Consider the following 13,455-nt stretch of genomic DNA (forward strand, 5'->3'; position numbering starts at 1 on the left):
AATATTTAAAAACTTTTATTAGAAATGGAGAGCTCTGCTTATTTTACAAAGATACAATGGCTTTGCTCAGGGAATCATAATACCTTCATCTAGGAATCCCTAGATCAACTTCGATTTTAAGAAGTACATTTTTTTCACAATGAAATCAAGTCAAACATTTTAAAATGTTCTGAATGCTTCCATTCTCTTCTACGGGGTTCAATATATACACTGTGTGCTAACATTTCTACCAACTTGACAGAAAAATAAAGGTTTTAATATACTGGTACAAAGATGAGGTTAAAAATAATAAATCATCCTTTACAGTTTGTAAAATGTATTTTTCAAATACATGGTTTTGGACAATATGTACAAAAGAAACAAATCATAGGAAACCCCTGGGCTTAACATACATGCTTCTTATGCAACTTTTAATTGGTCAGAACTCATGTTGAAAATAAAATACAAGTACCAAGAAACAAAGTGAAAAAGTGAAGGCCATCAAATGATGGTGTTCCCCAAAAAACATTAGGGAAAGTAGTGGGCTATATTGAAAATGGGGGGAAACAAACTCAGTGTACAAAACATTAGGAACACCTGCTCTTTCCATGACAGACTGACCAGATGAATGCTATGATTCCTTATTGATATCACTTCAATTGAGAGGTTTTTAAATAAGGATTTTTAAGCCTTAAATTAGAGACATGGATTGTGTGTGTGCACCATTGAGGGTGAATGGGCAAGACAAGAAGAGTTAAGTGCCTTTGAACGGGGTATGGTAGTGTGTCAAGAACTGCAATGCTGCTGGGTTTTTCACGCTCAACAGTTTCCCGGGCAAAGGGGGGTGCAACTCAACATTAGGAAGGTGTTCCTAATGTTTTGTACACAGTATCTACTGCATAGTAGCTCCCCAATTGAAACACAGTCTGCTTTTAGATGAGCACATTACATTATTTCAATATACTTTCCCATTGTCCAAACTGTGGAAGGTTCATGTCTCTATATTGTAAAAAATACAAAAGTCTCCACTAACAGAATAAATATATTTAACAAAGCAAACCATGACTTTATTTTACACAATTTCAGTTCGAGAAATCTTTCATTAAATAACTTCACTGCTGTGATATATAGTTTTGAAATTTTCCATACTAAAATAAAAACTCTGCAATTACATATAAAACGGCAAAATACACTCGCAAAGGAAATTAGTCCACTGAAATCATTCTCTTGTTCCACTGTAAACCTTTTATTTTTTAAAATTCCTTTTCTTAAAAAGAACTAAAAAATAGTTTGCATAATTAATCTGTGCTGACACTCCAATAGTGGAAGACAACAGCTGCAGTTTTCAGTAAACTACATTCCCTTTCACAATTGAATTTCAAATTTTTCCAAAATAGGGCACTCTGCTGTAACACTAGTACTTTGGCAGTTCTGATGGTGCAAGCAAACATAATTTACCTTCTTGCAAACCATGTCCAGCTGGTTAAGTGACCATTATTAACATAGGTAGGAACCCTTTACATTGTAGGTTACATACATTGCATTTGTCTGGGACATCATTGATTCATTACTGCATCCAGATTGGTCCCGTTTGGGGAACCAGAGGAGGTTATATGTTTCTGTGGTTCTGACAGAGCGGGAGGAGAAAAGTGCCATGGTCTGTTCCAAGGATGGAGAGTCTGACGGGGTTTGGCTAGGAGTATCTTGGGTTTGTAGTTTCCTTTACATTCAACTCACATGGAATCCATTTCCTGACGACTGTGATAGGTGGACTAAAATGACTACGAGGCAGGAAGTGAGAGTGGTGGACGGGATACGGTAGAAAGGATAAAGGGGTGAAAGGAGACTGAGGGGGGCAGTCGAGTGCTTTAGGCCGCTTGCTCCTATGTGTCAGTACGTGAGTGCGTCCCAAATGCCACCCCTATGCCATATATAGTAGACTACTTTTGACCAGGGTCTCTGGTCATTTGACATGGGCTTCTGGCCAAAATATATTCCCTATATAGGGAATAGGGTGCCATTTCAGATGTACCCTGTGTCTCCAGGGAGGCAGCAGGATGCTGGGCTGGCAGGCAGAGATGGGCAAGGTGGTCGCCATGGGGGAGGAGGCGTGTCATCACCTACACTCGACAGCCACAGTGTTCTGAGTGGGAGAGGCAGAGGAGGGGCTCATCCCAGTGTCTGACGAGCCGGACGACGTTGACGCTGTGGTGTGGGACACTGGGAGGGAGGAGAGACCAGGTTAGACAGCTGTATCCGTCTTTCATACTCTACAAAGTATTGTGAGCAAAGAGACCATGGAAACAAAGCAAAACATTACAATGAAAGCTATAGACAATAGTAGGAGAGGGAGACTACGTTCGACAGCTGTATGTGTGCCAAAAACAGACTAAGGAAATATTCCAAATAAAGCATTACAATAAAAAGCTATTCAAGCAGTTTGCTCTGGAACATGACGGAGGAACGGAGGAAAAGCCATCCTACCTTCTCTTTCCTTCTTCTTTAACCTCTTCCGCCTCCTGTCTATGGAGGCCACTTCAGACTTGAGTGACATGTAATACTTCCTTATATCCTGTAGTTTGTCTTGTAAGAAGGATATCCTCTCAGCACTTGTCATGCTGTCCAGTTCATCTGCTCAGAGACGCACAAAAGTTCTTATTGTAAAAGGTCGGAACAAATAAAAACAAAAACACACTTTGACCATTCAGCTTTCAAAACCATTTCATTTAGAACACTGAATACAATATTACATTTAAGAATAATCACAAAATTAAGGCTAAAATCCAAACTCCTAGGGCCAGTTTCCCAGACACAGATTAAGCCTAGCCATAATTGTTTTTTTTAGTCCACCGCTAGGCTTAGTCTGTCTGGGAAACCGGCCCCTGTTGTTAGTCCTCATCCTCAACACCTGAGATCAGTGTGATAAGCTGATTAGGGATAAGTGGTTAGTTCAACTTACTGAGCTGGAAGGTCCACTTGTACGTGCGAGGGGAGGGGAAGGAGGACTGCTTGTCTTTGTGCTTATATTTCTCTAGCTCCTTACTGTTGGGAGATACCAGCTTCTGGGTTCCTTTAGACATGGAGTGTTTCACTGGAGTCAGCTTACTAGAGGTGTCCATGACAGCCAGGTCCTCACTGTCACTGCTGTGCCCTGTGGTCACACACATTTTAAATACTTTATTTGAATCCACAAATCACATTACTGCCAAGAAGGATTCAAACATTGACACGTTTTTTGGGGGTGAGTTGACAACCTGCCATTAATGGAATTGAACTTACCTGCTCCGTTCTTATCAATTTTGGATGTTGTGCTTGGCCGTTTCTGGTTTCGCTTCTGCTTCTTTGCAGAAGAACTCAAATGGCAGTCCATCAACCTTTTCTGACCTGATCGTGAAAGGGAGAATATTTTTATTTCAGAGGACCAAATCACTGTGCATTTCTCACAAAATGACCATTAACAGGTCTATCATAAATCAGAAAATGTTTTTTTTAAATGTTTTTTTTATTTTACAAATACCTAAACACAACAATGCTGTAACGTTAGGAGATATGCATGCATCAAATTATTTGCCACAGATCATTGTCTCCATGTTGGAAAAATGGCAGAGAAATGCAAGCGAGTTGTGACAGCAGCGAAACAGCCTGCTCTGCCCCAAGTCAGTACAGTACCGAGTCTACTGCTGCCTGGCTGTGCTTTGGAAGCATGCTGAAGTATGGACTGACTGCTGGGAGCATGTGTACAACTTCATCAGCAAGCTGTCAAACTATCATAACTACACGCCGCTTGTCAGTGCAGTGCCCAACAGCCATAGTTATCTAGCTAAAATTCCATCCCTGTGTCAGTGAAGCTAGCAAGCAGAAGACAAGTTATAACCTAAATCAGCAGATGAAATCACTGGCGACCGATATAAATTGCACATTTCGTGCAGGAATAGATGTAATTATTATTATTTTTTACAACTTTCTCACTGTCTATCAGTATATGCGTCTGTCTGCCCCAGTTTCACAGCAAGTGAGTCATGCACAAGACAGGTCGAAGGACAACGCTCGCAAATAGATTTTTTGGATATTGGTAAGCGGCAGTTTGGACGTTGAGTGCGCATCGTCTCAATGCTCATTGCAGACTCGAGTGGTCGCTATCAAACAACTAAGTGTCCCTTGATAAAAGGGCTTAGGAGTCAAGTGTTGGGTTTGAGATTCAGCCTATGACTGAGGTAGATTGAACTTCATTGTGACCATACGCAATAGGACAATATTCTGCAATTATGAAAAAAATAAAAAATGAAGGCAATTTCAATGTTAAGAAAAATGTGCCCTTTGTCACATCCCTAAGATAGCCTATTATATGCCATTCTTTGTGTGACCCACCTCTGTCCTTGGTGTCCCTCTCCTGTAGTGACATGCTGGAGTTGCTGGAGCTGGTGCTAGCTTCAAAACAGTTTGAGTTGGCCGACTCGTTATCACCAAGCCCCTCCTGAGACTCCCCGGCTACACTGTCCACCTCGATGGGGACGTCGCTCTCACTCTTGGTGCTGTGAGACTCATCAGGGCTGGGGGCAGAGGTGGGGGAGAAGACCCGTGGAGGAGCAGCGCCCCCCGAGGACAGAGGAGGGTTGTTGTGGGTCTGGTGGGAGGAGGCATTGGACGGAGGGGGAGCATGGACCTTCCCTTGACTCATCATCATTAGGAGGTCTTCTGCTAAGGTCTTGTCCTTCTCATCCAGGTCGTCCAGATCCACTTCGTGACAGACCAGCGCCTCAGGGCCGATCTGGGGCATCACCTCCTCCTCGACCCCCGAGGCTAGCTGCTCCGACCTGGGTCGACCTCCTGCTACACCTCCCTCTCCTAGACTTTGACACTGCACCTCTGGAGTGAGGGCAGGCATCTCTGTTTTACCCTTTGCTGGCGTCAGGCGCTCCTCGCCTCTCTGTCCCCCCGCCTCCAGCCTCCACTCTGGCGAGTCAGCGGGCCGCCTGGCTGGCGAGTCAGCGGGCCGCCTGGCTGGCGAGTCAGCGGGCCGCCTGACTGGCGACGCCATCTTGGTCGTCTCTTCCCTCCTGTCCAGACGCACCTTCTTGTCCGGCGTCCTCTGCTCAGTGGCTTTACGCTTGGCCACACCTCGCTCCTCCCTGCAGATCTCCTCCTCCGTAGCTGAGTCTGTGTCAGAGTCCATGGTGGGAAGGTCAGGGATGCTGGGAATGTGCTCAGCTGGGAGACAATGAAGGACCACCATGGGCTCATCCTGCCTGTTCAGGGTGCGCGGGCAGGGAGACGACTCGGTCTCAGTGTTGTTGGGAGTGGTGATGGTGGTTTTGGTGGGCGTTTCAGAGCCAGTGTCATTGTTGGGGTTCCTCTCTGGCTCGCGAACGTTACTTCTACGTGCTGCTTTAGACCTGGGGGATTTCGGGGTGGGGGGGTCCTCCTCCTTAGTTCTGTCGGGTTCAGGGATCATGGGGGGCACCTGGGGCTGCTCCTCAGCCTTCTCCGGCTCCCTCCTCTCAGGGAGCGTGTCCTCCTGCTGCTCCTTCTCCTGAGGACTGCTGGGGGGCTGATCCTGGGCTGCGACCTGGGCTGCAGCGGCGGCTGCTGCCTCTGCTCTTCCTCTCTCCACCCTCCGGTCCTCCTCCTCCTCCTGCTTACGGGCTGTGGCGGGGTCCGTCCTCTCCGCCCACGCAGGCTTCTTCTCAGGAGAATCCTCTGACTCACTGTCCTCTGACGAGTTCCCCGATTCTTCTACCAGAAGTAGAGAGGGGGGGTCATCAAGGGTTAGCTTGCATCCATCAAAAGTCCATGCTTCAACCCTTAAAATAACAATTACTTCCCAAACACCGAGGGGCAGTTTCCCCAGACAGATTAATTGTAGTCCTGGACTCAAAATCAATCTCCACTGAAAAGGGCTTCATAGTCCAGGACTAAGTTTAATCGGTGTCTGGTAAAACCAGCCTCACATAGCCAGAAACGCCCTCTAATCATTCTTAGATGTGGACTATCATAGTTATCCTAATTAAACTAGTGACTATACTGCATCTAGAGGCATGTTGACCTACCATTGGAGGTAGAATCCCTGTCCGAGTCATACATCCCAGAGGTTGTTCTTGTGCGTCGGCGAGGGGTACCTGTTTACACAGACCGACAGACAAATCAAATCAATAGAGCTGTCATGATTCACTATTCTACATGACAGACAACGATATCAGTTCTATATAATAATACATTTCGGTCTGAACATTGTATAAGATTGCAGCCTGCTGAACGAGCCCCACGGTCTTACCCTCTCCATAATACTGATGATCGGTGCAGATCAGATCTCTTACCCTCTCCGTTGGGCAGGGCTGATACATCAGATTTGCTCTTGCTGCTGGAGCGCCCCTCACTGCTGGGGGTCTTGGAGACGCTGCGGTTGGCGCTGGCGGAGGTGGTTCTAAGAAGAGGGCGACCTCGCTTCAAGCCACACAGCTTCCCCTGCTTGTCATCCTCCTTCTCGCCTTCCTCTTTATTCTTCACTTTCTTTTTCTGTTTCTTTTTTGTTCCGCCCTTGTCGACAGGCCAGATTATCCGGTCTGCTTTGACCCACTCATCATACCTAGAGGGGAAATTAAGCCATTAACCCTATAGCTAGACCCACTCATCTCTCAGATTATACACATATTTTTTTTTATTTTACTAGGCAAGTCAGTTAAGAACAAATTCTTATTTTCAATGACGGCCTAGGAACTGTGGGTTAACTGCCTGTTCAGGGGCAGAACGACAGATTTGTACCTTGTCAGCTCGGAGGTTTGAACTTACAACCTTCTGGTTACTAGTCCAACGCTCTAACCACATACAATAAATATACTAGCAAAATATTACATTGAAAGTCAGTCACTTCAAAAACAGATAAAGGTGGAAAAGTAATACTGAAAATACTGCCGTGATCAAGACAGCGAATCATAAAATCCCTATAAACTCTTTCAGGTGGGTGAAAATTGAGATATGTTTCCGTGGGTTACCTGACGTTCCAGCCGTAGTAGTGAACTAGGTAGAGGACATCTCCTCCATCATCGTTCTCTGCCTTCTTGATGTTGGCCTCGTAGATCTTTTGGGTCTTCCCTCGACCGTACTTTACCTTCACCTTAGTCCCTGTTACGGAGTCTTCAGAGTCTTCGTCCTCACCTCTGTCCCCCCCACACACACACACAGTTAAAGGCTGTCCCTGAGAGCCTTCAAATCTTACGGTGCACAGTCACAAAAATAAAGCTAACATCCAAAAGCAGGTTATTAAAACACTGCCAATACTATGGTGTATTAACTAGGAACCAAACTGGGAGGGATTAAACTGAACTTTTGAAACTTTGTTGCAAAAGGTTTTCAGCTGCATAACATTCTGCTACAGTTTCTACAACGTGCACTAATGAATGCACACCTACTTCAAAGTTTGTTCAACATAAATGGAGCAGCTGAGCTGACCTCTGTCTACAAAGATGCAAAACCCCAGGGTTCTGATGGAAAGGAGTAGAACACATTGCTTTACCCTGATAGTGCAACTAAGTAGCTTGGCGTATGCAGAAATTGCTCCGCCATTTCCTGGTTGCTAAAACTCTTAGTTCACCTAATTTCAGTTTATGACAAAATAAGCTAGTATCGTGTAGAGCAGGTATTCCCAAACTGGGGTATGTACACGCAATGCCGTCGGGGGTACGCAAAATAAATGTGATTCACATTTTAATTCAAATAAAAATATTTTTTTTTCCCCTTCACCTTTTCAAACAGTCAATTTATATTTTCCAATGGGGCTATACATTTGGGTGAGGTTTTTCCTCTCCCCCCCCCTCGCCTGTGTAGCCTCGTTTCAATGCCAAAATAAAATTAAACCATCTAGTGTTAAGCTAAACAACACAATATTAAATATAGGTAGCCTAGTGAAATAATTAACATCCAATCACATTAACCTCCACAAATTCCACTAACGTTCCGTATGTAGCTGCTGCTCATGTTGGTATCTGTACATATGGCGCAAAAGCCATGACAGGGGAGTGGTAACGCACGTGCAAGCAGTTGCTCCCGATGCCACTTGGGTACACTGCAGCATCCACCGAGAGGCTCTTGCTGCCAAGGGAATGCCTGACAGCTTGAAAGACGTTTTGGACGCTACAGTGAAAATGGTTAAGTTTGTTAAAGCAAGACCCCTGAACTCTCGTGTATTTTCTGCACTATGCAATATGAGCAGCGACCATGTAACGCTTTTACAACATACAGAAGAAGTGTGCTGGTTATCAAGGGGCAAAGTATTGACACGTTTTTATTTTTAAATTGAGAAACGAGCTTAAAGTTCTTTACTGACCATAATATTCACTTGTCTGACCGCTTGCATGATGACGAGTTTCTCACACGACTGGCGTATCTGAGTGATGTTTATTCCCCTCACCCTGAATGATCTGAATCTAGGATTACAGGGACTCTCCAACTATAGTCAATGTGCGGGACAAAATTGAGGCTATGCTTTAAGAAGTTGGAGCTCTTCTCTGTCTGCATTAACAAGGACAACACACAGGTCTTGCCATCATTGTATGATTTTTTGTGTGCAAATTAACTTAAGCTTACAGACAATGTCAAATGTGATATAGCGATGCACCCGAGTGATTTGGGTGCGCAATTACACAGGTACTTTCCCGAAACGGATGACACAAACTGGATTCGTTATCCCTTTCATGCCCTGCCTCCAGCCCACTTACTGATATCTGAACAAGAGAGCCTCATCGAAATTGCAACAAGCGGTTCTGTGAAAATTGTATTTAATCTGAAGCTACTGCCAGATTTCTGGATTGGGCTGCGCTCACGAGTATCCTGCCTTGGCAAATCGCACTGTGAAGACACTGATACCCTTGAAAACACGTACCTATGTGAGAGTGGATTCTCGCCCCTTGCGAGCATGAAAACTAAATACAGGCAGACTGTGTGGGAAATAATTTAAAAGACCCTCTCCAATACAACCAAACATTGCAGAGTTTGGTGTGCTTGAAAGGATGCACATTTCTCATTAACCTGTGGTGAGTTATTCACAATTTGATGAACAAATAAGGTTTAATATGTAAGATGGTTAAATAAAGAGCAAAATTATTTATTATTATTTGTGCCCTGGTCCTATGAGAGCTCTATGTCACTTCCCACGAGCCGGTTTGTGACAAACTCCCTCATTCTTATGTTTAAATAATGTATTGTATAGTGTGTGTGTGGCAGGCTTACAATGATGGCAAAAAAACAACATTTGGACTATAAAACGTTCTGGAAACCACTGATGTAGCGAATCATTGTACCATCTAAACTGCTGTGAAATATATTTTGCATAACAGAAATATTTTTTTAGCTGTGATGCTGGTGTACAATACTGAAGACTTAAGTTGGCGCCCCCCTTGGGTTCGTGCCTGGGGGAGGTCTTCATGGGCTATACTCTGCCTTGTCTCAGGATAGTAGGTTGGTGGTTGAAGATATCCCTCTAGTGGTGTGGGGGCTGTGTATTTGGCAAAGTGGGTGGGGTTATATCCTGCCTGTTTGGCCCTGTCTGGGGGTATTGTCGGACAGGGTCAGTGTCTCCCGACCCCTCGTCTCAGCCTCCAGTATTTATGTTGCAACAGTTTGTGTCTCGGGGGGCTAGGGTCAGTCTGTTATATCTGGAGTATTTCTCCTGTCTTATCCGGTGTTCTGTGTCAATTTAAGTATGCTCACTCTCTCTCTCTCCCTGAGCCCTAGGACTATGCCTCAGGACTACCTGGCCTGATGATTCCTTGCTGTCCCCAGTCCACCTGGTCATGCTGCTGCTCCAGTTTCAACTGTTCTGCCTGGGGTTATGGAACCCTGATCTGTTCACCGGATGTGCTATCTTGTCCCAGACCTGCTGTTTTGGACTCTCTCTCTACCGTACCTGCTGTCTCTAGCTCTGAATGATTGGCTATGAAAAGTCAACTGACATTTGGTGCTGACCAGTTGCACCCTCTACAACCACTGTGATTATTATTATTTGACCCTGCTGGTCATCTATGAACATTTGAACATCTTGGCCATGTTCTGATATAATCTCCACCCGGCACAGTCAGAAGAGGACTGGCCACCCCTCAGAGCCTGGTTCCTCTCTAGGTTTCCTCCTAGGTTCTGGCCTTTCTAGGGAGTTTTTCCTAGCCACCATGCTTCTACATATGCATTGCTTGCTGTTTGGGGTTTTAGGCCGGGTTTCTGTACAGCACTTTGAGATATCAGCTGATGTAAGAAGGGCATTATTTAAAAAAATGATTGATGAACATGAAGCATAGAAATAGCACACATAGAACAGGTCTACCACTTCTTAAGACTTGCTTTCAAGTAGAATGGTAGAAATGGGAGTTATAGATCTATGTGAAATTGGTCAGGTCCCCCAGAAAGTTACACATTGCCACTTTAAGGGTTTTCTATAGACCCCCTTTCCGTGATCTAACAAGAGTCCTAAAAAAAATACCCTTGGGCTCACTGTAGAGCAATCCGAACAAGGGCCTCAAACTCAGTGAAGAAGCTCTTCAGTCAGTACTACAAGCACTACTCCAATTTCACGATAGAAATGGGTCATATTCATTAGTTCACACAGTAGCAAACCGTTTTACAACAAAGATGTGAGTTTCTTATTGGACAAGTTCAGATAATCCCTCCACATTTCGGTCAGTTTGCTTCCTAGTAAATATGACCATTAGCTCTGCACGTTACAGCAACAACAAAAAATCTGCAGCACTGCCATCCAATAGGAAACCAACCCTGAAACATGACATCACAAGACTTCAGCAAGTATGTGAAACCACACTGATTGTAATCACATTCCTCCTGTTTGTGTGTTACACAATTCATGACATTCTAGTCGGTTCAATGGCCACATCCTGACAAGTACAAAATAGAGGAACTTGAGAAGATGAACATTTGGCATCTAATAGACTTGATGCCCTGAGGTGACATTTAATTATTACATAATCTTAAACATTCCATGAATTCTATCACCATTTATTTTACACTGATAGTTCATTAACATTCAACTGTACCTTTCTCCGACTCTCCTCTCGCTGTCTTCCTCATCCTCCAACTCCTCCTCGTCCTCAGACTCTTTATCGGACTCCTCCAGGCGTCGGCTGCGTCTGTTCCCCGGGGTGTCCCCTGCATCTGACCTGGTGCCGTCTCTCGGACCTCCAGTCTCCTCTCCGCTGGTCTCCCCCACACCACTCTGCTCCTCCTTCTCTTTGATCTTCTCCAGCTTTGAGGGCTCCTTCACCTCAGCTTTGACCGGGGTCACAGTGCACCGTCTCCTCCCCTGAGATAAAGAAGAAAGTAAAGTGATTAGTGTCTGGAGAGGAGGAACCCTAGGCTGCCTGCAGCAAAACTACCTACAGCTCCGTCTCAAATGTATTTCCTCGCATCCTCCCTCCGGCTCCTTCTCAAAACGCATTGAAAGAAGATCCGAGGGAAGGAACAGTAGAAAGCCATCTCAATGAAAGAGAACCTACCCTGGTCACACTGACTGACCATGAAACTAAACAGGATTTCAATCTAACAGAGTCCAAAATTGAATTGTCTTCAGTGTCATGTACAAATTACGACCAAAAAAAAAAACAACTCTTACTAACCCTAGGAGAAGAGACATCTTTGTCGCTCTCGCTCCCCGACTCTGCCGCCTCCTCCTGGGCAGGCTTGTCCTCCATGGCCGCAGCAGACTCAGTTTTGACGGATGGTGTTGGGCCCTGGCACTCCTTCACCTCAGGGATTTGGGCGGCCTTCTCTTCTGTCTGGGACTGGGAAGCTGGCGGATCCTCGCTGTGGTGGATGGTCCTGAAGACGATGCAGGCTGAGCGACAGTACTCCTCGAAGCCATACAGGTACCTACACACAATGTATTAGCACTCCCTCAAGCACAGTAGACATCACTCACAACACTTTGAAACAATCTTGGTGCATAAAAACAGAAATCTGTAATCTGGCCTAAAATACAGTTTGAAGCACAGAAAATGACTCAACAGCTTCAAAAGCAAGAACCAGCTGGTAAAGAGAATTTGTAAGTCTGAGTGAAGTGATCAAACACCTACTTTCTATAGGCAGTCTTCACATTGTAGGAGGCAGCAGAGTTTAGGACGGGAATGCCAAGGTCTATGTAGATTTGTTTCCACACAGATCCACTTTCAATCTGCAAAAAAACACCATCACAATAACCATTCATGTAGGCTACTCTATATCAAAAATATATTCAACAAAAGAAAGAGAGGTATTGAGACAAAACGCTACCAACATCACTTGATCGAGCGAGTCCAAATTGTTAAGTCGTTTTTGCAGGTCTGTTTTCTTTGCCCTCATAGCAGCCGACGTGCAAAACACCAGCCAGACAGACACCCCTTGACCTTGACAGTCCACTAAAAAGCTACACGCTGCAATTTTGCTTACAGAGGTGCAGGAGAGGCAAGGCAAAGCTGGAGAGAACAGGTTGTTCACATTAGACGACGAGACCAGACAGTCTGCCTGCCGCTGCAGTGAAGAGGACTCAGAAGAGGGAGGGAGAGCAAGCTGTAGAGATGATGCACTCACTTTGTCACAGCCCCCCTGGTGGTAGACTAGCCTGAAGAGCTTGAAGAGGTTCAGATCCTTGTAGCCGAGCACAGGAGGCTTGTTAATTGGCGTCCCTGAGGAGGAAAGGATGAGAAGAGCAGAGTGACGCTACACAGAGGAAAAGTAGCCCATTTTAGGGCATTGAAAAAAATCACAGGAGAATCCTTTTTATTTCATGGGTTGTCTTTGAATGAGTGATTAGAATGTATTGGGTTACAAAGACCTACAGAGAAATCAAATGAAAGATGGATGGGGAATTCAGAGCCAGGCCAGGTAGTGTGTGCATGCAGTAAATGTGTGTGTGCAGTAAGTCATATGAAAGTTCGCCAATTATTTCCCATTCTCCCTGACGTGTGCACCTATTCACTCTCTCAAGGATGTAAAAGCACTGGATTGGTGTGGAGAGTGTCCACCATATTTCTTACATCAATCCAATGGTTTCAAACTCTTGTGGGTTAGTGAGTGAGGTATTGCACAATTCAGGGCTGCATCCCAAAATGGTACCCTATTCCCTATATAGTCCCGGTCAAAAGTAGGGCACTATATAGGGAATAGGATGCAATTTGGACGTAGACAGGCTAGAAGATAAATGGGACAGGTCTGAAGGCTCACCTCGATCCTCCATGAACTTATACAGCTGCTGCAGGAAGTGATCTCTCTCCTCTGGGTCCGCCTCATCCTCAGGCTGCAGGAAATATACACCTTGGTTATATAGGCAAATTAGACATGAACTGACAATTACTTATAATAGCCATTATCCTTCATTGAGTGTGCTGCTAATTTGACACGGTCTCGACAAAAACACACTTGAGTCAAAATATCAACGCAACTAACCTGGTAAAAAGGTAACTTTTTTTATTTTTTATGATAAAGACAAAAACCATTGTCAGAATC

General features: G+C 44.8%; 1 protein-coding gene across 1 annotated transcript in view; it reads right to left on the reverse strand.

Annotated features, from left to right (window-relative positions):
* Positions 1 to 13,455, reverse strand: part of arid4a (AT-rich interaction domain 4A) — a 22,593-nt gene continuing 9,138 nt past the window's right edge. Inside the window, exons 12-24 of the mRNA XM_021573940.3 lie at positions 13,174 to 13,246; positions 12,541 to 12,635; positions 12,048 to 12,145; positions 11,592 to 11,844; positions 11,013 to 11,278; positions 6,969 to 7,133; positions 6,294 to 6,562; positions 6,027 to 6,095; positions 4,348 to 5,712; positions 3,259 to 3,363; positions 2,939 to 3,130; positions 2,464 to 2,610; positions 1 to 2,199 (exon numbers count right to left, since the gene is read on the reverse strand). Coding sequence (XP_021429615.3) covers positions 2,096 to 2,199; positions 2,464 to 2,610; positions 2,939 to 3,130; positions 3,259 to 3,363; positions 4,348 to 5,712; positions 6,027 to 6,095; positions 6,294 to 6,562; positions 6,969 to 7,133; positions 11,013 to 11,278; positions 11,592 to 11,844; positions 12,048 to 12,145; positions 12,541 to 12,635; positions 13,174 to 13,246 — 3,201 coding nt within the window. The 3' untranslated portion in view covers positions 1 to 2,095. The remainder of the gene's footprint in view (positions 2,200 to 2,463; positions 2,611 to 2,938; positions 3,131 to 3,258; positions 3,364 to 4,347; positions 5,713 to 6,026; positions 6,096 to 6,293; positions 6,563 to 6,968; positions 7,134 to 11,012; positions 11,279 to 11,591; positions 11,845 to 12,047; positions 12,146 to 12,540; positions 12,636 to 13,173; positions 13,247 to 13,455) is intronic.

Source organism: Oncorhynchus mykiss, chromosome 19 (genome assembly GCF_057628025.1).
Source record: "Oncorhynchus mykiss isolate SJ-2025 chromosome 19, ASM5762802v1, whole genome shotgun sequence".
Lineage (NCBI taxonomy): Eukaryota > Metazoa > Chordata > Actinopteri > Salmoniformes > Salmonidae > Oncorhynchus > Oncorhynchus mykiss.